Below are 22,602 nucleotides of genomic sequence, written 5' to 3'. Positions count from 1 at the left end.
AGGGCATTGAGACAGAAGAGGGTGGTGTCGCTGAGGCCACAAGACACAAAGGGTTTCTAGGAGGGATAACCTTCTTCACATGTTGCTGATAGGTTGAATGAGACAATGACTGGGAATTGACCATAGGAGTTTAGCAAAATGTAGTGGAGGAATGGGGCCAAAAGCCTGATTGCAGTGAATTTAAGAGAGAATTAGAGAGTGGGAATTGGAATCAGCTAGCATAGACAGCTTTCACAGGGTTTCGCTGAAAGGGGAGCAGATAAATGGGCAGTAGCTGGGAGGAGCTGTGGAGTCAAAAAAGGGCTTATTTAAAGGTGAGAGAAATAATAAAATAATAGCATGTTTGTATGCCAATGAAATGATTCAGTAAAAGAGGAAAACTGATAACATACGATAAGTAGGGGAGAAATTACTGTGAAAGTATTTAAATAGACAGAGAACATGGGGTCTAGTGCAAAGGTGAAGCATGGAAACAGGTCATCTCTAATGTATTAGGAAGGCTGGAAGGCAGAGAGTACGGGGAAAGTGAGGAGAACTGTTAGGGGAGCTCATGGAGGCTCTCTTCTAATTTCTTTATTTTATTCAGAAATTCGGAAAGTAAGATCATCAGCTCAGGGTAAGGATTGAGGAATAGGCATTGGAGGTTTGCAAAGAAAGAAGATATTAAATACTTGTATAGGAAAGTGGGCAGTTATATGGTCTAGGGCAAGATTTCTCAACCCGAGTCCTGTTGACATTTGGGGCCGGATAATTCTCTGTTGTAGGAGACAGACCTGTGTGTTGTAGAATATTTTGTGCATCCCAGGCATCTACCCACTACAGGATAGCAGCATCCTTCTCCCTCCACCCCCACACCCTGCCAAGTCGTGACATCAAAAAGTGTCTCCAGCCATTGCCAGATGACCCCTGAGGTCAAAATTTCCCCCAGTGGAGAACCAGTGGCCTAAGGAAATGTAGTATGCTTGTCAGGGAGCGTTCACAGCCCAGTTGAGGTTCCCATTCATGAATTTAACATGAGATCATTCAGCATTGTCGTGTTGTCTTCAGTGTGCAGGTGCAGGCACAGAAGCAGCAGAAAGTTAGATCTAACAGGGTTGGGGTTTTGCCAGATGAGCACAATGAAGAGAGAGAAGAGCCAGGGAGTGATTTTAATAATTGATCATGGAATTTATATTGGATGAGGATGAAAGTGAGGAAAGGTGGTGGGAACACTAGATTGTAAGTCCTATTGGGATCAGAGGATTATTGGCTTTGGGGTTCTAGAGAAAGTGACATATGTTAGAGATTTTCAAAAATAACCTACTCCATGTTGGTGTCTAGGAAGGAAATCTCAGATGGAGGAAGTGCAGGATGAGCTCATCCACAGACTGACCATTGGTCGGAGTGCTCAGAAGAAGTTCCCCGTGCCACGGCAGAACGTGCCAGTTGTCAATATCACTTATGACTCCACACCAGAGGATGTGAAGACATGGTTACAGTCAAAGGGGTTCAACCCTGTGTAAGTCTTTCTGGGAATATGTTATAATTCTGCGTGTAAAACATGCATTGTTTTCTATTTGGTCACTAAGAAGTTACAAATGATTCTTAGAAAATATAAGAGCCCAGGGGCCGGCCTGGTGGCGTAGCAGTTAAGTTAGCAAACTCCGCTTAGGCAGCCTGGGGTTCACTAGTTCCAATCCTGGGCGCAGACCTACGCACCACTCATCAAGCCATGCTTTGGTGGCATCCCACACAGAAAAACTAGAAGGACTTACAACTAGGGTATACAACTATGTACTGGGCTTTGGGGAGAAAAATAAAAAAGAAGATGGGCAACAGATGTTAGCTCAGGGCCAATCTTCCCCACCAAAAGAAAAAAAGAACCTATAAGAGCCCAACCGGCATTCGTTTGTGCTTGGGAAATGGCTATCACTATTTTCACTAAAAAGGAATTAGGAGAAGCAGAAGTGACTATCAATTGATGGCACCTCATTTTCCAGGGGGTCATGTCTGTTCATCATTGGTCCCTAAAGCAAACTGTCAGCAGCTTCGCAGCCTGGTAGCTTGCTTTCTTCTTCATCAGGTGACCCAGGGTAGCAGTATGGTCTTAGCTAGACTCCTCAGACCATATAGGACATATAGCAGAATCTTTCCTTCTGCTGCCCAATCTAGATTCTCAGGCAAATAAAAAATAGATAACATTACCTATCATAGATTATAATCTAATAGAGCTTTTCCTTTAGTAAACCCACAGTAAAGATTCTATTTATGTATAATCTAAAAATTTGTAAACATTTTTTGTGTATTTGATACAATGAATTATTTGAATAATACATATTCAAGAGAACTTGACATATTATAAACTCACTTACCCAGCAGGACTGAAAAATGAGATACACTGGTTAGGCAATTGCCTGGTTACTAGAAAGTTATCTATTCCTTCTATGAAACACCAAATTTCAAAGAATTGGTACACAACAGTAATGATACTAAACCCAATTGGCTCATTTTTGATCTTCATAATCAGTCATCTTCTATAGCCTCAAAGTCATCATCATACAAATCCCTTGTCATTGCCCTAAGTACTGTAGTATCGTTTTAAGAGTTCCAGTGTATGGAGCACCTAGAAAAAAAGAGGTTATAGCAGGACTGTGAATTTTTCTCTTCTGTTTATTCTAGACGCTCTTTTTAATGCTCTGTTTCTTTTTCCTTCTTTTGTTTTTTCAGGACTGTCAGTAGTCTTGGAGTATTAAATGGTGCACAACTTTTCTCTCTCAATAAAGACGAACTGAAGACAGTCTGCCCTGAAGGGGCTAGAGTCTTTAGTCAAATCACCGTACAAAAGGCTGCATTGGAGGTATGACTTGTCAGCCTAGGGTTGTGTTTTTCTTCATTAGTTGAGAGTGTAGACTGCAAATTGAAAGCTCTGGAAACAAGTGTTTATGTCCGTATTGGTGAATTTCCCTTTCATACGAGCTGAATTAAGTTTGACTCAGCTTTTGTCATTTGTCCCTGAAGACCATCAATGACCATTTGCATGGACATTAATTTGTTATAAATGCTCATGTAACATGGAGCTTGAGCTTCATACACTTTTGGACATTTAATGAAAACCCCAGTGTTCTTGTTTTATATGTGTTGACTACTTCTGTAAGAATTTTATTTTTGATACAGTAATGGACATTCACTTCTGAGTGAATCAGTGCCTTAGGAGGCCAGAATTCTTTTGCCTGTCCTTAATATTTAGTGGGAGATTCTAATAGGTTAGAGGGTATAAGGTCTTAAAACCCTGGCTCTTTGTCTTAGGCCTGGTTATGCATCTAAACAATCAGAGGAAAAATATTAGGTAAGGATCATCAAAAATAGGGAGCCCTGAAGAGGAATTATGTAGTCATAATTGTGTGTATGAAAGCAGGAGAGTAAGTGTTTTCTAGATTGGATATACTTAAGCTTCCACTATCCTGATCTACTTGAAATGGGCTGTGTAAGTGGTGGTTTCCAACTGTTACATCTCACAGCTCTTAATAGCTTTCATGAAAATTATACTTGGACTCAAATGAAAGGATAAAGGCTTTGGTGTGAAATTGATACATAATTATCTCTAGCAGGTATATTATATAAATTCAGCAGTTAACTCAGTAAAATAGCTTCATGCATACAACCCCATAACTATTCTCAGTCAGGAGAAGTTATATTTCCCTTGGAAATTTGTCCTACAACATTGGTCTTGGGGATTCTATATTAGGCTTTCTGTATGTTGAATGTGAATAAGGATTATATCTTTTCTGAGGCAGTTTTGTTACCATTACACATTCTAATTTTAGTGAGGGTATATAGATTACTTCTTAAGGATATGATAGAAAGTTCTATATTCTTAACATTTTTGAATTCCTTCAGTCCAGACTCCCCATTATTGTCATTTTCCCTCACCGCCCACTTCCTCCGGATCTCTTGCTCCTGTTCCTCTGGATATGAACTGAGGCAGAGACTTACTGCCTGAGATTCTTCGTCTTCCTCAGCCACCTTCCCACCACATCCTTCTCTTGCGTCTAGTGCATCTTTGAGATGACTCGCCTGTGTTGCCAGAGATTCCCGTTGATGAGAGTGGACTAAGGAGGCTGCACAGGGATTGTAGGCAGAGCTTGGAAAGGAGAAAAGCCAACATGATATCAGAGGATCAGAACTGTATGAGCTAAACTTGGTGTATTCTGAGCCCAGTGTTTGGGCCTGATTTAGAATCCCCTAAAGGCAGATAAGTTATCTTGCTTGACTAAAGAGGGTCCTTTGATAATTTACCATCTTATTATGCTTATTATACACATATCTTCTTTCACCCCGGGAGTCTAGAGCATTCCATATGCATTACTGTTTTATCTTTATCATGTTTAAATGGAAGGCCTGGTGAATGAATTACCTTAAGATACTTTACAAATGAAAAGATTATTAATGTGATACATTAGTGAAGTCTAGAAGCATCAGTTTTTAGGTATGAGAAAAAGAACACAAAGGATGTTTACCCTGAGCCGTTTCATTCCATGACTTGCAGCTGCACAAACCAGTAACCATCTCATCTGAACCATGTTTATTTTTCAGGACAGCAGTGGCAGCTCCGAGTTGCAAGAAATCATGCGAAGACGACAGGAAAAAATCAGTGCCGCTGCTAGCGATTCAGGAGTGGAATCTTTTGATGAGGGAAGCAGTCACTAATTTGTTTATTTGTTTGTTTTTAAACTCCATTATTCTTGGCATTATTCCAACGTGCTTTGTTTTAAGAAGCCATGAAGGGAATGTGAGATTCTTATTTCTTGGGATACTTAACTTATTGCCATAAAAAAAACAATGCAAACATAAGTCAGCAGAGGACTTGCTTCTGGGCCTATTATTTTTATTAAAACTGAAAAATTTTAAAGAGAATCTTTTGACCTTGGGAAATATTTTGCCTACTTTACCAAGGTGAAGTTTCGTCTATTGGATTAAATATTTCATTTCCATCTCAATGCATAATCAGGCATTTTTTGACAGTGGTAAATTTATTTGTTGCAACGAAACAAAGATATTGCCCATGTTTATGGCAACAAAGCAAAGATATTGCCCATGACTTAAAATCTCAACAATTTCAGTTTTGCCTGTGATGATGGTGTCTGTCCTTCAGGGTGTAGCTTCCTTTAGGCTGCCTCTGCTTACTTAGATTGCTTCTTTGACATACTCAATGATGGAATATTTAGATTTATTTAAAGTTCTTAATGCCAACAGCTTAAAAATTTTAAACATTTAATGAACTGTAAAATACAACAAGGCCTTGGATGTGGAAATATAAACCTAGGGAGCATTCCCAAGACATTTTATTTGTCGTGGCTCTGTTGATCACAATTCCTTGTATAGCTTGTATTTTGATTTAGTTTATATTCTGCTTATTATCTATGCTGTGTTCTTATATATGAGAAAGCACAAGTGGAAAAGAGGTCATATACATTCAAAATCTGTCACAGGAAGTAGCCTGCATTGGTGTGCGTTACAGTATTTTGCTTAATGAAGGCCTCAGTTCTGAATATTGATATAAGTAGTTAAAAGGAAATTGAGACCATTTTATGTGTTTATCTGTGTCAAGTTTTTCTGGTAATAAGAAACACTTAATTTACACATATTTTAATCCTGTGAAAGATTCTAGATAGAGAAGAGAAAGATACTTAAACTTCAACAAATGTTATTTTTGGAAACACGACTTTTGTCATTAAATGTTATATTATTTCACATATATAAAGCAGATGTTATGTAAGAATGTTGTATATTTTAACATAAATCCATTTAGAGAGATTATCTAGATTCATTAATTTTCATAGTGCCTTTTTCACATGAGTCAGCTGGAAAGTCTGCAATAAACAGTATTTGCTGTATGTTAATAAATGGCTTCCGTCTCATTGGCATAAAGGATCTCTGGTATGCTAGACTGGGGATCAGGGTTGAGTGGAATGGGAAAAACAGAGGCCCACTCCTTTTTTTTCCTTTAACTGATTTCCAGTGTATTACTGAGTGGGTAGAAACCACTCTGGAATACTTTCTTCAGTTGTTTCTCTTCTTTCCACCTCTCTTATTTCATCATCTTTTCCTTCTACCATCTGGTCACAGCAGTAAAAACAAATTTACACAGCACTTGTGATTACTAAGTGCTTCCACATAGCTGCTTTATTAGATGTCTACAGTAAATCTCTGAGTTGTATTTTACTGATGAGGAGACTTAGCTTTTTAGAGGCTGATTTTCCCCAAAGCATGAGGGATGTGGGAGTCTCTTGTCTTCCATGTCTCAGTCTCTCTGTAACATTGCCCCGTGGACAAAGTGAAGCAAACATGAGAGTGATAAAGAATTACTGTAGATCTTTTCCGTTTCATAAGCTCTGACACACATTTAGAACTTAGCCATTATTGAAAACCTCTGAAAACGTAGGGATAAGACAAAAGAAAATAAGATAGAAAAGTTAGAATAACCCATGTGTAATGTAGCATTTCTAATATTTTAAAAATTGATATAATTTGTAAGTGTATCTTTATGCTATAAAATTCCAAAGGAAATATCACAGAGATAGTAATTGCAGGAAGCAGTTACCTCCCTAAGAGCTATGGGGACAGAGAGAAGTGTTGGGATGAACAGAATTGAAAAGCTTGAGGGAGAGTTACTACAGAATTTGGATCCAGGCATTTGAGGAGTTTGGTCACTGGTACCTAGGAGTTGGAGGAAAGACCCCACAGCTCGTAAACAAACCTCTGAGAAGGGGGCACTGCCTAGCTGGTGCTGTGGCCAGGAATTCAGAAAAGAATTCAGCTAAGAAAACAGTTCAGCAAATCCATGGAGCTGAGACTCAGATCTCTGAGGAGAGCATGCCAGCCAGCTGGTACTCGAATTTCTGAGAGGACACAGGTTGCTTCCAGGAGTGTGGGGAAACACAAATGGGTCACGGGAACCTACTGGGAATCAGTTCCTACTTATAGAGTGAAGAACCATTATTAGGGTGAAGCTGACAGAAACAGGAAGTAAAACAGGAGAAAGCAAGTCCCTTCTCTCCCCCTAGCTTTCTGTCTCCTTGTAGCACACTCTTGGGGCAGAATCTTTTGGACACCCACCTGGCAAAGCCCCAAATCAAAAAGATGAAAATAAAGTAATGGGTTTGAAACTGAGAGAATAGCTCAATAACTAACCCATTCCAACTCTGGCTACTTAGCTACTATACTTACTCTTCTATACATATTTGAAATTCCATACCACAATAAAAAATGTTTATGCTTTTAGCTAACAAAATGCAATCATCTTTCTCTGTTAATTATACAGCATTTAATATAAAGAATTGGTTAAACAGGCAAAAAGAGAACACTGAACCATCACGGAAGTAGTAATAATAGGAAGCAGCTCCCACACCTTGGGCTAGGGGAGCAAAGAAGGTTTGGAGTTACCAGCATTTGGAAGCCTGGAGGAAGGGTCCTAAAAAGCTTGGACCACACCCTTGAAGAGGAGGCACTGTCTGGTGTTGGTGCTGATCCCTCAGGAGCACAGAGGAGAGATCCCCTATAAAGCTGAGACAGAGACCCTGAAGAGAGGATTCTGAACAGTCGATGCTGGTTCCTCTGAGGGCATGAATGATGTTGGTTTTGAAAATGTAGGGGAAAAAACTAGAAACCAGAGTCACCTTCTGCTGCTGCCAAAGTGGAGATCTCTTCACTGGTGTTAAGCCACTTGATTGTGGTGTGGTCTTTGTATAGTTTTCTTCTTATTTCTTGTTCTTGGTATTCATTGAGTTTCTTGGAACTGTGGGATTATAGTTTTTATTAAATTTGGTACCATTTCAGCCATTATTACTTCATTTTTTTTCTGTTCCTTCCTTGGGAAATGCCAATGTCCTACATATTAGGCCATTTGAAGTTTTCCCAAGCTCACTGATGCTCTGTTAATTTTTTACCCAATCTTTTTTTCTCTTTCATTTTGGGTAGTTTCCATTGCTGTCTTCAAGTTCACTACTTTTTCTTCTGCGATTTCTAATCTGCTTTTAATCTCTACCATGATATTTTTCATCTCAGACCTTAGAGTTTACATCTCTGGAAGTTTGACTTTTTTAACATCTTCCATGTTTCTATTTAACTTGCTCAGTATTTCTTCAACTTTATCAGTCATATGGAATACAGTTAAAATATCTATATTAATGTTTGTTTATTCTTTCATCTTCATAACTTCTAGGTTAGTTTCATTGATTTTGTTTTTTCAGTATGGGTTTTATTTTGTTGCTTCTTTGTATGTCTGGTAATTTTTAATTGGATAGAAGACATTGTGAATTTTACCTTGTTAGGTGCTGGACACTTTTGTATTCCTATGTCATTGTGCTTTGTTTTGGGGTGCTGTTAAGTTACTTGGAAAGAATTTGATCCTTTCGGATCTTGCCTTTAAGCTTTGCAGGTGGAACCAGCATAGCACTTACATTAGAGCTAATTTTGCCCCTCTATTGAGGCAAACCCCTTCTGAATATCCAACCTGTTGTTCCATGGATTATGTTTTCCATTCTGCCAGGTGGTAAAAAGAACTATTCCTGGCCCTATGTGAGCTCTGAGAATTGTTCCTCTAATCCTTTCCACTGGTTCTTTCCTCAGCCTTGTCCAGTTTTCTCATACACATGCACTGATCCATACTCACCATAAGACTCCGTGGGGACCCTATGCAGATCTCCCAAGCTTGCTCTTCGTGCAGCTCTCTCCTCTCCATTACTCTCTGCTGTGAACCTTTGCTCCCTTGCCCTTACCACACTCTAAGCTTTGTGTCCTCAACTCAAGCAGTCTTGATATCATCCCAAAGATCCCTGAATCTCTGTTAATATTTTAAAAATCTTTTCCCCCATTCTTCAGATTGGAAAATTTATGTTAATATGTCTTCAGTTTCACCAGCCCTTTTCTCCCCCTCCTGTGATCTGTTTTCTAATATGCTGTTAAGTCAACCCAGAGAATTTTTCTTTTCATTTACTGTATTTTCTAAGTTCTAGAATTTACATTTAGTTCTTTTACATAGCTTCTATTTCTCTGTTGAGACTTTTTGTTCACTCATTAAAATAAGATTTCCCTTTAGTTCTTTGAACAACTTTCTTTTATTTCTATAGTACATAAAGGCTAAATCCAACATTTGGGCCATCTCAGGCTTAGCTTCTATTGATTGCTTTTTTTCTCTCCCACTAGTGGTCCTATTTTCCTCTTTCTTTGCATATGTATTAATTTTTTATTATATGCTTGACTTTGTGGATGATACATTTTAGATACTTTAGAATATGTTATCTTCCTTTGAAGACATTCATCCTTGTTCTAGCAAGCAATTCTATACTGGCTGATCACTTTGAACTTGTATAGCTTTGGTTCTATGCTTTGTTAGGATGGATCATGGCAAGCTTAATGTACTTTACAGGGTCTTCTTACTTGATAGGACTCTGCCTACGAACTCTCTCTCCTCTGAAAATCTTGTCAGAGCTTGCTTTTAGGCTTTGTCTGTACCTGTCAAGAGTAGCTTTTACTGTGAAGTCCTTACTTCTAAGGCATACCCCTTTTTTGGACAAATTACCAGGATTTTTGTGTCTCAGCTGGGTGCCCAAGGTATTAGAAGGTGTTAAACAGGTCTCTTCACTTTTGCTGCACTGGACTTCTAATGTCCCCCTGCATAGCTACCTCTGGTAGCTCTGTTTCACTCTCAACCTTGTAGCAGTCACTCTGTGGTAAGCATTGGGTGATGTTGCCTTATGTAAACTGAGTGGATTCACTTATGGATTTCTGTGGCCACTCTGCACAAATGCCTCCACTCTGGTGGCTTTCTTTAGAAATTCCAGCCATTTCCAGTGCCCTGAACTCTGATCTTTGCCTCCTTAGCTCAGCTGGACTAACTTGCTCTGTTTGGCTCCTGGCTCACTGCACTGCCATTGGAGAATTGTCCCCAAGTAAAGAGCCAGTGGGTTTCCTTATCCCAAAGATTGCAGTCTTGTACTGCTTGTCAAAGGTGACCACTGAATTTTATCTCTTTCCCTTCCCCCACTTAAGAGGCACTCCAGTCACTTAAAAGTCTTCCTTTCATACTTTTTCCTAAGAAAATTTATAGAAAGATTTGAGATTCACTTGTTTTCTCCAATTAAATTGAAGAGGCTGCATTGGGGGTTGGATGGACATCTCACTAGGACTGAATCTTCTCACTCTCTTCGCAGTGCTTACATAAGGAGGCTGGAACAATACTAAAAGTCGTACAAACTCAATAAAGAGGTTTATGTAAAGACTGCTTGTTTATGAGTAGAAGACAATGTTCGTTCAATAAACATTTCAAGTGTCTACTTTAAGAATTGGATATTCAAAGAGAATCCTAGATGTATCCTCTGCCATCCAGGAACGTCCAATGTAAAGAACGGTTTGCAGCTTGCCTCATTTAGCCCTAGAGCTAGTCTTATTGATCTCCTGGGGCAAAATTATACCCCAAAACCCGCGGTGCTGCTTTCCCAGAGGCTTTGATTTTGTACCGTGACATTTAGTTTTTCCCAAAGGGCATCCCTTTAACTTAGTCTAGTCAGAGATCTGTGTAAAGTTGTGTAAAGGGCCCCTAGCAATGAATTGAGAGGTGAAGGTAGTTACCATTCTACCACCCTTCCTTAGATCTTCTTTTCCTTCTTTAGAACAAAACATAAAACAACAAAACAACAACCACTCAAAAAGCTGTGGTTTCCATAGGCGACTCCCGGAGAAGGGTTCTATGTCCAGTGGCTACTCCTATACCTCCTCTCAGCCTTCTTTCCTGGCTTCTTTGCTCTTTTCTGTCCTTGGAATTGAGGGCTGGAAAGAAGCTGCAGAAGCCAGTGCTCTGAGCTTAGTTTTATGGGAAGTCCTCATTTTTTTTTGGTGGAGGGAGGACACCAGGAAAAAATATCTTCTGATACCCAAAGATTCAGGTTTATCTCATCATGTTTGTGAAAGAAAGGTTATAAAATGAAAAACTAGTAAAATTATGTTAATATAAAAGAAATTACTAAGAACTACACTGTTAGACTCTAACCTGAATTGGGGTAAGAAACTGCTCAGGTGCTCTGAGGGAACTGAGGTCCTGAATCTGGATTTCTATATCAATTGGAAGATTTTAATAGCCGAGATGTTTCCTGAAGAGCCTTAGGCACATTGCCTTTGGTTGGGACTGGAACGAGGTGGGCAATGAACCAGTGCTCCTGCCAGGCCCAGATGGTCCTGGTCCAGGCTGGTCCCATGGACTCTTTCCTTCCTGACTGTAGTCCCAGGCACTTGGCCCAATTCCTGCTTCTTTTCTTGGCTGACCCACCTGGGGCAGCCCTGAAGCAGTCAGTCCTGTTCCTCAAGCCTGCCTGTGCAGTGGAACATAATTTCTCCATCTCAGTCATTCCTGTTATCCCCCAAAAAGGGGAACAGTCTCTTTCAGATAATGGAAACACACAACATACACACACATCAGTGAGAAATCGATATCCATAGGTCTTCCACAGCATGTCCTGTTTGATGGTTTCTTACTTTGAACTGGTTTCATATGGTAAGGCCTGCTGCATGGGACCCTCTATTCTTAAAGAAAGGGGAATAGGACCTGAACTCACATATGCTGAGAACTTTCACAGATATCCCCACTTTATAGAAGAGGAAATTGAAACTCAGATATAAGTTAAGGAGCTTGTGCACAGTCACACGGTAAGTGGAACAACTAAATTTGGACTCATCTCTAGGACTTGTCTATATCCTGCACTTCTTTTCTCTCAGATGTCATTGGTTATTGTATGACAAAATTTTAAGCAGAAACATTTTTTTAACATGAAACTTTATATAGTATACCACTGTATAAAATCGGTAAAATCAGAGTTTGTGTCCTTGAAGCCACAGAGAGGAGATCCCTGGTATAGGTCCCATAGATTCCCTCCTCCACGAAGGCCCTTGCAGGTGGACATGAAGGTAGATTCAGAGCTGATCGTTCCATGGCAAGAATTAGAGCAGGAAATGTAGTCTCGGTCTCAACAGTCATTGATGTCTTTGGGGAATTCAGATGGCTAACCACACCTTTCAAAGCACCACTTCACTTAAATAGAAGAATCGCCTTTGGACGTTCTCTCATGGTTCCACATTTATGCTTTGGAATAGAAATTATACAAGATGCTAATAAATCAGGGCAAAAATTAGCTGTTCCTGGTCCCAGTCTTCCCTGTGACAGCCAGGGTAGAACCAGGGATGGATACACATTTGTTGCGAGTTAATCTGTTTGTGTGGCATGTCTAGTCAATAAAGCAATGACAGGGTCTTTTCCATTTCCTAGGAGGTGTGCGGTAAAAGGATCAATTTGGCTCACACTAGTGAGTGAATGAAAGCAGCAGAGCTGTTGGACCACTGGCTAAGCCAATTGCCATGATCTGTTGTCTGGCTTACAAAATACAGCCCTTTGCAAGATGAGAAGGTCCAGAGTATCAATAACTTGTAGCAACCCAAGATCCTGCAGCCAGCAAGTGGAGACACGTTTTATATTAGGAAAACGGCACAGGAAAGTTAGTTTATTGCCCGATCTCTAAAACCAATCTTATTGTAGAGTGGAATTTAGACATTTGGGTAATTCATTTCATTCATCTTACAGCAATAGCAAAAAAACGAGAAGATGACTGTTGTTATTTTATGCCTTGGTGACAGCGCAGTGGGTTTACAAAATGCAAATGAAAACAGCTATCTGGAGTTGCTTGGATAATTCCCACTGCTTTTAGCATTTGTCCAACTGAGCGTCCCAGACCCCTGTCAGACATGTGTGCAGACGAGGCCTCTCTGACTCAGTTGCTGACTCCAAGCACTTAGCATAGAGGGTTGTTCCTGCTACTCTGGCGAGCAGACCTCTTGGAAGGCATGCTCCAGGTCAGTGCGCCCACGGGGGATGGAGGAGTCAATGGCACACTCACTCTGGAGGCGTTTTGGTGCTGGAATGAGTAGGAGGGTTTGGTGGTCTGAACCTGCTGCAAGAGACTCAGAGAATCATACAGCTGACTGAGCCGGGCCCTCGGCTAGGGCTTTACACATCAGTTCTGAGTTTTACAGCTCCACAAGGAAGATATTGCTTGGTGCTTTGGGGACACTTAGGCTCAGAGGTAGTCGGTGACTTCTCCAGGTGACTTCTCCCCACTGTAAGTGTCAGAGCACCAGCTGTCTGGACTTTTTCATCTGTGTCCCTCTGCATCCCCGACCCACCTAGGCAGCGCGCCGAGGGCTCTACGTTTAATCCTCAGTGTGACCCTGTGGGGGAAGCTCTTCTTGTTCCCATTTATGAACAAGGAAACCGGTTCACAGAGGGCTGAGGGGTGTGCACCAGGGGCGCCTGCTCGCTCCAAGCCTCTGTTCTTAACTCTACCCCTGTGTGCTTACGTATTACCATTTGTACAAATTGGCTTCTTTGCTTTAGAAGAAATAGCCAGATTTTCAGACTTAGTTTTAGCGCAACAGATTTGTACAGATTGCCTGCACAATTGCAGACATTTTCCCGATGTGAATCAGGCCCTGGCACTGTTTTGCTGGGGAGCCCTCCAGTGCGAGTGATGCAGCTGGACACAAAGCACACACACTGCGGATGCACTGGGTAGTAGAGAATCAGAGTGGAAAGCCAGGCCCGGGCACTCCAGGATTCCAATCTAGGGGCTCAGCTCCTGCTTAGGCACCACATGCCTGTGACACAAGAGTCCACATTGGGTCACAGGCTGCACCTCCTTTATATTCTGAGGCCTGTGACTTGGCAGGGGCGATGCATTTCAGGTGTCACCCTGGGGAAACTGAGCCAGCCCAGCTCAGGTAGCAGCTTCAGAAGCTCTTATCAAATTTATTCAAGAGTTCCAAGATGGCCCTTGGAGATGTGGGAGCTTTGCTTGTACCCCGGAGCCATGTAATCGACTGTTATTCCAGGTATTGCTTTCAGCGCCTTACACACGTGACCTTCTTTATCTTCTTGAAGCCCTTTGAGAAGGCCACCATCACTGTGTTATTTCACAGATGAGACAACTGAGTCACAGTGAGGTGCAGAGTCTTAGCTCAAGTCTCCCTCCATCCACACTCTCTTGTTCTAAGCTGCTCCAATCTGCTGTACCGCTGGGCCCTATGGCGACTGCTTCCCAAGGTCGCTGGTTAAGGGAAGATGTCATCTAGTTTGGGTTTTAAACCCTTCAAAGACCATTCTGTTTTGTGTTGTAAAGGCAGTAGTGGTCACAGTTAACCTTGCCTAGTTGAAACAGCCCATTGGACTTTTTGGTGTTCTTTGAACTGAAGAAAACTATTTTGTGTTAGCTGGCTTTGAACTCCTGGCCACTGCCCTGGAACTCACCATGGCATACAAAGCAACGGCCTGGCTTGCTCAGCATTGTGCCACATTCCAAGCCTCATGGCCTCCTGTACATTTGGGCTTTGATTGATGTGAAACCACTGTGGGGCCTATTGTTCACAGGAACCCCGGACTCTGATTCAGAGCCAGTAGCCTCACATAAGGCTAAAAATGGCTGAGTAATGGTCTTGTAATGGCGTTTGGAAAGGGACAACCAAAAAAGAGGAGAGATCTAACTTGGAGGAAATCTTCTTCTGGATAAGAATGCATATATTTCCATAGAGAAGTTTATTTATTACAAGAACCATCCTTGTTCTGTGGGCTTTCCCTTAGCCCTCGTTTGCATCGTGCGTTAACCTTGCTCTGCTCTGTTTCATCTTTAACCTGTCTTCTGGGAATTTTATTGGGCAGTCACACACCACTGCCCTGAAAAACTCCCACTGTACTGAGACCAAAGGTGGTTGTAAAAGGTTATCCTTGTGCAGCCATGTTAGTTGAGGGAAGATTGACTGCTGTAGCTGACAATACAAAATCTCTGTGTCAACACACTAGAAATCTATTCCCTTATCACAGCATGGGCCAATGCAGGAAGGTAATCCTCCCCCAGGTGGTGATTCAGGGACCCAGGCTCCTTCCATCTTTTTGGCACCACCATCTCTATCTGGAGATAGAGAGAGAGAGACAGAGAAGGTTGCTTCTGGGTGATTTTCAGCAGCCAGGGGCCAGGGAGTGGAGTCTACTACTTCCAGCTACCTTCCTTTGGACAGAACCAGCTGCAAGTGGCCGGGAGATGTAACCCAGATAATGCTCTGTTACATCTGCAGTAACAGTAAATCCACTGGATTCTGCTGAGGAACCCATGAGCTGTAGATGTCTGTGAGGCCTGGAATTAAATTGTCCCTTTGGAGTCAGCCAGGAAGGAAAGCTTCAGAAGGCAGGGTTGGAGGTTTGGTCGCCATATGGGTCCCGGTGACTGATGCTGTGGGTGTTTTATTAATGTTTGCTGGATGCAGGAATGAGCACACATCATTAATATTCTTTAATGTGGCTCCATAGTCTCTAATACTTTAATGTGGCAGTATTGTCATTTCTGACCCTTCCAGAAAAAAATCACCTGCCCTTCTCTTGGGCCTACCTTGGATGCTTTATGTGTTTCTATCACGGCATCTGTAATACTTTCTTGCCCTTGGTTTCACCTCTGGCTTCCCCTACTAGGATGTAAACTTGAAGCAGGGACCTTGGCTCATCCATCTTCATAGCCCCACCCCTTCCACAGTGCCTGGCGTGTGATGTTGAATAAGTAATTTTCTTAGGGTGTTAGAAATTTATTATTTCTCAAGTCGAAAGGTTTGAAACCAGGCATCTCTTCAGAGCAGCTCTGGGCAGTAGCGTGCATGCAGTGCCTGCCCTTTTACCAAAATAGGGAAGTAGATTGGGCTTCAAGCCTATATCCATGAGAGGTATAGACTCATACTTTCTTAATGTTAGTAAAGTACTTAGATGTGTAAACAAAAGAAGGAAATGCTTTCTGAGAAGTGAAGGGATGGGCTGCCTTGTGAGGTGGCAATTCTGCATCCTGGAGGTGTTGAGTAGAAAAGAGTTCACCATCTGCCAGGGGTATGGTTAAGGAGAGTCCTGTTTTGAGTAGGAGAGTAGGCTAGCTTGGTGATTCTCATCAGCGAAGAGAGAGAACGTCAGGATCTGTGATGGCTGATGAGTAACAAAAACAATAATAACCTGCTGTTTCTGTTCAATGAGCCATTGGGAAAAAAGCATAAGACCATTTTCTTGACTGGTAGATATTTCAGGAAATGTATTGACAAAGCTTTGGCATATATAAGTGGAAAATGTTGAAAAAGACTTGACTAATGTTTTCTTGGTTCTTCCAACAACAACAACTAAACTGTGATTCCATAACTTTTAAAAAAATCAGCATATGGCACCATTTGTGCTTATAATAATTAGCATACTGCAAGTGGTGAAGAAATCTTTCATTGGTAGATGGAGTCATCATTCGTTCAGCATGATTAAATAAGCAAACATTTTGTTGAATGAATGATTGAATGAATGAATGACTCTTCCCTTCCTTCAGACTTAACAGCCCCACTTTTCCCAGGTCTTGTTACTATGGGCTGTTGTGACCTGCCTTGGACAACCTTCAATTTGTTAATGTCCCTCTTCAAATACAACTCCCAGAGCACCACATTATACTCCGATACTATACACTCTTTGGTCAAGTGACCCATCAGGACCAGGCCTTGTGATAAGCATCAGCTGAAACTGAGAACAAAAATCCTGCTGTTCTGGAAGGCCAGGTGTCAGAGACGTCATGGCTTAAGTTTCCTTTCCATGCATCCAAATGGGGCTGTTCAAAACTGGGGGTAGAAGTCTGCGGTTTTTGCATGTGTTATGTTTTTGTTGCTTTATAACTCCTTTGGCCAAAGTGGATGTTATATTCAGTCCTGGGCATGGCCTCTGGACTCTGAGCTTGTGCCAAGGACCAGGCTAGAGATCTGTGAGCTAGGAAACGAGCCAGATAATTTGAAGCACATTACATCAGACATTTCCCGAGGTGGAAAGGAAGACCTCCTTGCTAGAAAGCAGGAAGGATTTTGGCTCTTAGAAATTGAATTCAGTAATTTTAACTCCTTGGCTAAGGGCCAGTCCTCTAGCAAGCAGCTCTCATATGGTCCGCAAAAAATTTGGATGCAAAGCCTCTGGCCCCTGCTTTGCATGTTGACACCATAGCCTTCTTTGAGAAATGGATCACCTTTTGTGGGGCAGAGACAGCTTAAGAAAAGGAGAGATATTATAAAATCTGAAAAAGGTTTTATAAGACATTAAATGGATTTTCTAAGAGGTTAAAAAAATCTTACTGACTTTTCTAATTTTAAATTTGGGGGGCAAAGTTGACTTTGTAGTGGAGAATTGTAAACCCTGAATTAGAATGCTGTCCAAAAAAAGTTGTCATCCTCCACTTTCTTTCCTTTTCAAGTTAAATAAAATCATATAATGTGTACTAGTAGATATATTGGTATTAACTCTTAAATTTATAAATTATACCCTAATGGTAGTTTCTGAATTAACTTCAGAAATTGACTTTTGCAGCCAAGGAATTTGCTCTCAGTAACACTCAAAGTTAAATAGTTTGTAATTCCAAAGTCTTCCGTTCTTTCTATGCACTATGCAGGCTGTTGGGAACTGCATGTGCTAATGCCTCTGTGTTCAGTACATTGCACTACTCAGATGATTAAAAAAAAAAAAACCCCTAATTAATAATACAGAGGCCCTGGCACGTTCCCCTCTGAATGCTTAAAGTTGAGTCATGGGGTGGAAATTAAACTGGTTAGAGCAGCTTTGGGATACGTGAAAGAAAAAGATACAAAGCACTTTTGAGTGAATTATTGTACCTGATACTCCTTATTCCTGCAAAATATAGAGCTGTTCGTAGGTCATTCTACACTGTATTAACTGAGACTCAAGAGATAAGCTCTAGTCATCTGTTGAGACTAAAACCCAGGTCTTCTGACAGATTGATGCTTTTCCCACCATAAGCTCTACAAACTGAGGGGCACCAGTGCACCAGTGAGCAGAGTGACAGCTGTAGAGACCCCTGAAGGAATGATCTGGTAAAGTGCTTTAGTGTGACCTTTCTGTGGTCTGAACTGTGAGTCTCCGGTCTAAACTCTGAATACTTCATCTTCTCTTTTGGGAAAATTGATCTGGTATCACTTGATCCCTACCTTGAAGGGGTGCTCAAGAAAAACATGAAATATGTATGAAGTGCTTTAAGTTTCAGGGAAGTAATGTTCCAGCCTGCGAAACCTGGAAATGCATTCCAGCACACCACGCATCTTATCGGCTCATCCACAGTTGCACATTTCACTCCTGACCTGTCCAAGTGTGAAAATCTAAGAATTCACATACACATTTGCCACATTTCTTTAGCCATGTGTGTTCCTGAGAATGGCGTGATATGTTATTAACACATCCAAGAAGGGAAATAAAGGGGTGGCAGTGAGAGGACGGAGGAGGCAGCAGGGAGGCGAGAACGGGAGGAAGGGAGGTGAGTCCAAACTGACAATCCCCGGGGAGCCCAAGCTGTTAACCTGCAGGGTATGGACATCCTCTGCCATGCCCCCTGCAAGGTGAACCTGGGCCTCGCTGGCCAGGTCTTGCAAAGAACTGTGCCAGGGTCTGCTGTGGCCAGCCCTTCTCAGTGGCAAGAGACGGTGGGGTGCAGAGCTGTTACCTGGCATCCTTCACCATCACAAGGTCACTGATAAAATATTAAAGCGATCCTATGTACCCGGCTTCATGAAGACGATCAGCAGTGGAGGCAAGCCAGGGCAAGGAGCAATGATCAGACACACAGGAGGAGCAGAGGCCCTGGAAGCTCACATAGGAAGGGCCACGACAGCCACAATGCCACAGTGAAGCAGCCAGCTTGTGTTTACTCTCAACGCAAAATGTTTTCCTTTGTATATCCATACCATCACCTCTTATTTCTCAGGAAGTGACACAAAGTAACAGGCTTCACGATGCCATCAATGTCCGTTTGACAGTATTCATATCACAATACACAATCATGTACTGTAATTATACAAAATCCAAAGAATAAAATGTTACTAGTTACACTGGTTAAAATGAAACTGACAACCAAAAAGAAAAGAAAACAAACAAATCTCTGTCGGAATCCATAGAGACGCTTGACAATATTACAAAAAAAAGTAGCCAAATAATTGTCCTAGCATGCTGCAGTTCATTGCCATAATTTCGTAAATTCCCAGCTCTTTGGGGGAAAGAAAGTGCGTTTTCATAGCCTATAGTTCTCAAAGAAATAGCTTTTACGTGGAGGTGAGTCAACAGAAAAAGGAATGCAAAGTTAGGCACCAAGATTGCTCAGACAGCAACGGAGTCTAAAGAGTCGGACTTCAAACTCTTCCGAACCAGATCTGGTTTGTTGAAAAAGAACCTGGACAGTGGCATTAGTCCAAGAGGGCCAAGGGAGAAACACTTTACTGTTAATAAGGAAGAAAACCATCAAGAACTAGAACAATTAAGACAAATATTTTTTCTACTCCACTTTGAAGCTGAATTACAGCTTTTCATGCTTGGAAAAGAGATGCAGTTGATCTGTGGGTAGGACCCCTCTCTCTTCCCTCATCCACCCTCCCGGCTCCTGATCCAGCAGCTTAATGTTGGGTGTACAGATATCGCGGATTCAATTTCCTTAAAGTAAAATTCCCATTTCTTCATGTGTGGCCATGCCTCTTTTTAACAATGAGGTATAATTTGATACGAACAATGCCTGTTCCTTCCTGGGCTAGGGACTTGGTCAATCATGTGGGCAGAAAACAATTCAACTTTCTGATAAAATCACACACATAAAAAAAGTATTGCACTTAAAACAACAACAACAAAAACTCAGCCCAACCAGCAAAGGGCCAATGAAACTCTTCGGAAGTGCTGTGCTTCCTGCCCTTTGCTGAGCATCTGGACCTTTCTGGTGTTTGGTTGAATTGGGTCCGTTATTAGATGTCCAGAAGTGAAAGAGTCCAAAAGACACTGTAGGCTCTTTAAGGCTAAGTCTTCCCGGTGCTTCTATGAGATAAATTATCTCCTTGGCCACATACTACAAAGCAGGGGCTCCTTTTAGCAAAATGGCTAGCAAGGCCCCCCAAAAACTCTGGAAGCAAGGGAGGATGGGTACACATCATGTCCTGTCCTGTGAACAAGAGAGAGAGAGACACAGTAAGCAGCTTCGGGGAGCAAAGCCGCCCATCATCAGCTCTGTGGCTGAAGTACAGAGACTTCCTCTAACTCCCCCACTAGCCTTCATTACACTCAGCTCCACAGCCCATGTGGACATGGGTCTATCTGTGCCTCCTTTCTGTGGATCTGAATGTCTTTCCCTCTACTGGCAAATTTGCCTCTCTCTGTGTTTCCTCATTCTTTATCCTTCCTGCCACCTTGTTCTTTTTAGCTATCTCTTGATGGCTGCACAGGTACAATGTTAATCCTATCCTGCTATCCACCAGTCCATATGCTACTTATCCTTCTATATTTCTCCCACAAGACACCCCTGTCCCTGTCCTCTCCCCTCTCTTCAGTCGTCCCCCCATTCCACATTCTGTTTACTGAGTTGAATTGGCAGATTACTTGCTGCTTCAGCCACAATTACTTACACCTCCAAAATCTGATTTCCTAGTCCAAATTTGAGCACAAGGCATTGAATATGTTACCAGTATTTTCACGAAGCTCTCAAGTAAGTGCTCACATAACGGATAAGGTCAAGGCATTTCTAGACTCTGCTATCCTGAGACTATTGTCAATATTGTTTTTCTTCTTTGTGGTCTCCACTCTAGTTCATGTTTTCTTTGTAACCTCTTGCATGACCACTGTAATCAATAAAGTATTTGCACAGAATATCTAGATAAATAGCATTGGATGGTAGTATCCTGGTATCTCAGGCACAGATACAATATCAGAGTAAATTAAAGTTCAGGGCGGAGGGATTGGAGGTCAAATCATCATGAGTTGCCAAAGCTTCTGCATGTCACACCCATCAACGAAGGTGCACTGAAGCTGTAAGATCTACTACGGTATTTCTCTCTCCCTACCTCCCTGTGACCACCTCTGTGGAGTCAGAGTCAAAACGTATGACTGCTGGTGCTGCCTTTTGTTGTATCCTATCATGTCCCCTTCCATTGTTCTAAGACAGAGCACTCATGATGGACTCTTCCCTACTTACTGCTCCGGATTCTGAGCTAGGACTTGCTAACGTTCTCATAGATGACATCACTGATGCAGAACTGCTGCTTCTTCTTCATCCACATCAGTTGCACACACTGATGGATAAAAATGTACTGCTCCTGGAAGAAAAGACAAAAACATGTTTCAGAGCAAGATAATTTTCTGCAAAAAAAAAAAACCTGAAAAGATATAATATTTTAATACTGTGGCAGAATTAAATACCATGATCTGATGTCAAAAGAAGCAATTTTCATTATTTATAAGGCATAATTTTATAGCTAGAAAATGTAAAAGAATCAACAGTAAAAATATTTTGATTAATAATAGAGCTTAGACAATCACTACTCAATGCTAAAGGCAATGAATATTCAATCAACAAATTATGAGGCTGTTTTGGAAAAGAAAATGCATCACCTCATAAAACGCCAAAATAAATTCCAGGAATTTTAATAAATTAAGCCATAAAAATATAGAAGAAAGTATAAATTAATTCCTCTCTGATTCTTAATGTAATTCCTTAAAGAAGGACTTTCTAAATTTCAAAATGATGGAATTAAATTACAAATAAATATTTCAAGCTACTGTATGTAAAAAAAAAAAAAAGTAAAACGAATAAAGGGAAAACCAGAAAATGGGACACAAAAATAGTTTCTGGAATCATGATGAAACATTAATATCTTTATTTTTGCTTAAAATTCGTCCAAATCAGTAACCTCCATGCTTAAATTGATGAATAAAATACACCAATCACTAGATGAAATATTTCTTAAAGGCAGGGATTATGTCTTTTTATTCTTAATACCTAGCACTTAGTTTGTGCTTATTAAATTTTTTTTGAAGCAAACTGAGGAAATATTAAAACATATCAAAAAATGGCCCAGTAATCAAAAATGTAAATTAAAACAATTGTTTTTCATCCATGAAGTGAGAAAAGCTAAACAAAAAATGTACCATTCAATGATGACTTGAGTTTGTTGAAGCAGTCATTTTTATCTATTGTTAGTGGAGGTATAATTAATAAAGTGCTAATAAATAGCATTGTGGACACAGATATCAGTAAAAAAAAAAAAAGTGGAAAAGAATCCAATTTAATGTCCCATACAAAGGAGAATGGTTTAAGTAAGCAATGGCATATCTGTAATGAAACATTGAGTTTTAAAATGAGATTTATAGAGTTTTAGGCTATTTGAGATGATTCACATAGTAAACTGTGAAGTGAAAAATCATAATGTAAAATTAACATGGTTTATATAGCATACAAGCATAACTGTGTAAATTTATACCATCATGTGCCTCATAAGGACATTTTAGTCAATGATGGACCGCATATATGACAGTGGTCACATAAGATTAGCACCACGTAGCTGAGGTGTGTAGCAGGCCATACCATCCAGGTTTGTGTAAGTACTACACTGGCGGAAGAAATTTTCCTCTACTATTTTAGGTTCTTCTGGCTTGTCTAAGGATTAAATTGACATGAGACAGATAAACAGAAGAAAAAGAAGCAAAAGTTTAATAACATG

The 22,602-nt window shown here is 40.9% G+C and overlaps 2 protein-coding genes across 24 annotated transcripts in view; one reads left to right on the top strand and one right to left on the bottom strand.

Annotated features, from left to right (window-relative positions):
* The window catches only part of EPS8 (EGFR pathway substrate 8, signaling adaptor), a 171,334-nt gene extending 165,451 nt beyond the window's left edge, over positions 1-5,883 (top strand). For all 19 annotated transcript variants that reach the window (XM_044775173.2, XM_070495099.1, XM_044775176.2 and 16 more), the window contains 3 exons: positions 1,321-1,498; positions 2,707-2,836; positions 4,573-5,883. In XM_044775173.2, coding sequence (XP_044631108.1) covers positions 1,321-1,498; positions 2,707-2,836; positions 4,573-4,686 — 422 coding nt within the window. In that variant the 3' untranslated portion in view covers positions 4,687-5,883. The remainder of the gene's footprint in view (positions 1-1,320; positions 1,499-2,706; positions 2,837-4,572) is intronic.
* A 12,866-nt stretch (positions 5,884-18,749) lies between these two features.
* Positions 18,750-22,602, bottom strand: part of PTPRO (protein tyrosine phosphatase receptor type O) — a 223,694-nt gene continuing 219,841 nt past the window's right edge. For 4 of the 5 annotated variants that reach the window (XM_044775169.2, XM_070495092.1, XM_070495094.1 and 1 more), the window contains 2 exons: positions 21,078-21,198; positions 18,751-20,051 (listed from right to left, as the gene is read on the bottom strand). In XM_044775169.2, the coding sequence (XP_044631104.1) occupies positions 21,094-21,198 (105 nt within the window). In that variant the 3' untranslated portion in view covers positions 18,751-20,051; positions 21,078-21,093. Of the gene's footprint in view, positions 20,052-21,077; positions 21,199-22,602 lie in introns of all 5 variants that reach the window. The other variant, XM_044775170.2, reaches the window with a different exon arrangement.

The sequence above is a fragment of the Equus asinus genome, chromosome 22, assembly GCF_041296235.1.
Source record: "Equus asinus isolate D_3611 breed Donkey chromosome 22, EquAss-T2T_v2, whole genome shotgun sequence".
NCBI classification, from domain to species: Eukaryota; Metazoa; Chordata; class Mammalia; order Perissodactyla; family Equidae; genus Equus; species Equus asinus.
This window is presented reverse-complemented; position numbering and strand designations above follow the sequence as displayed.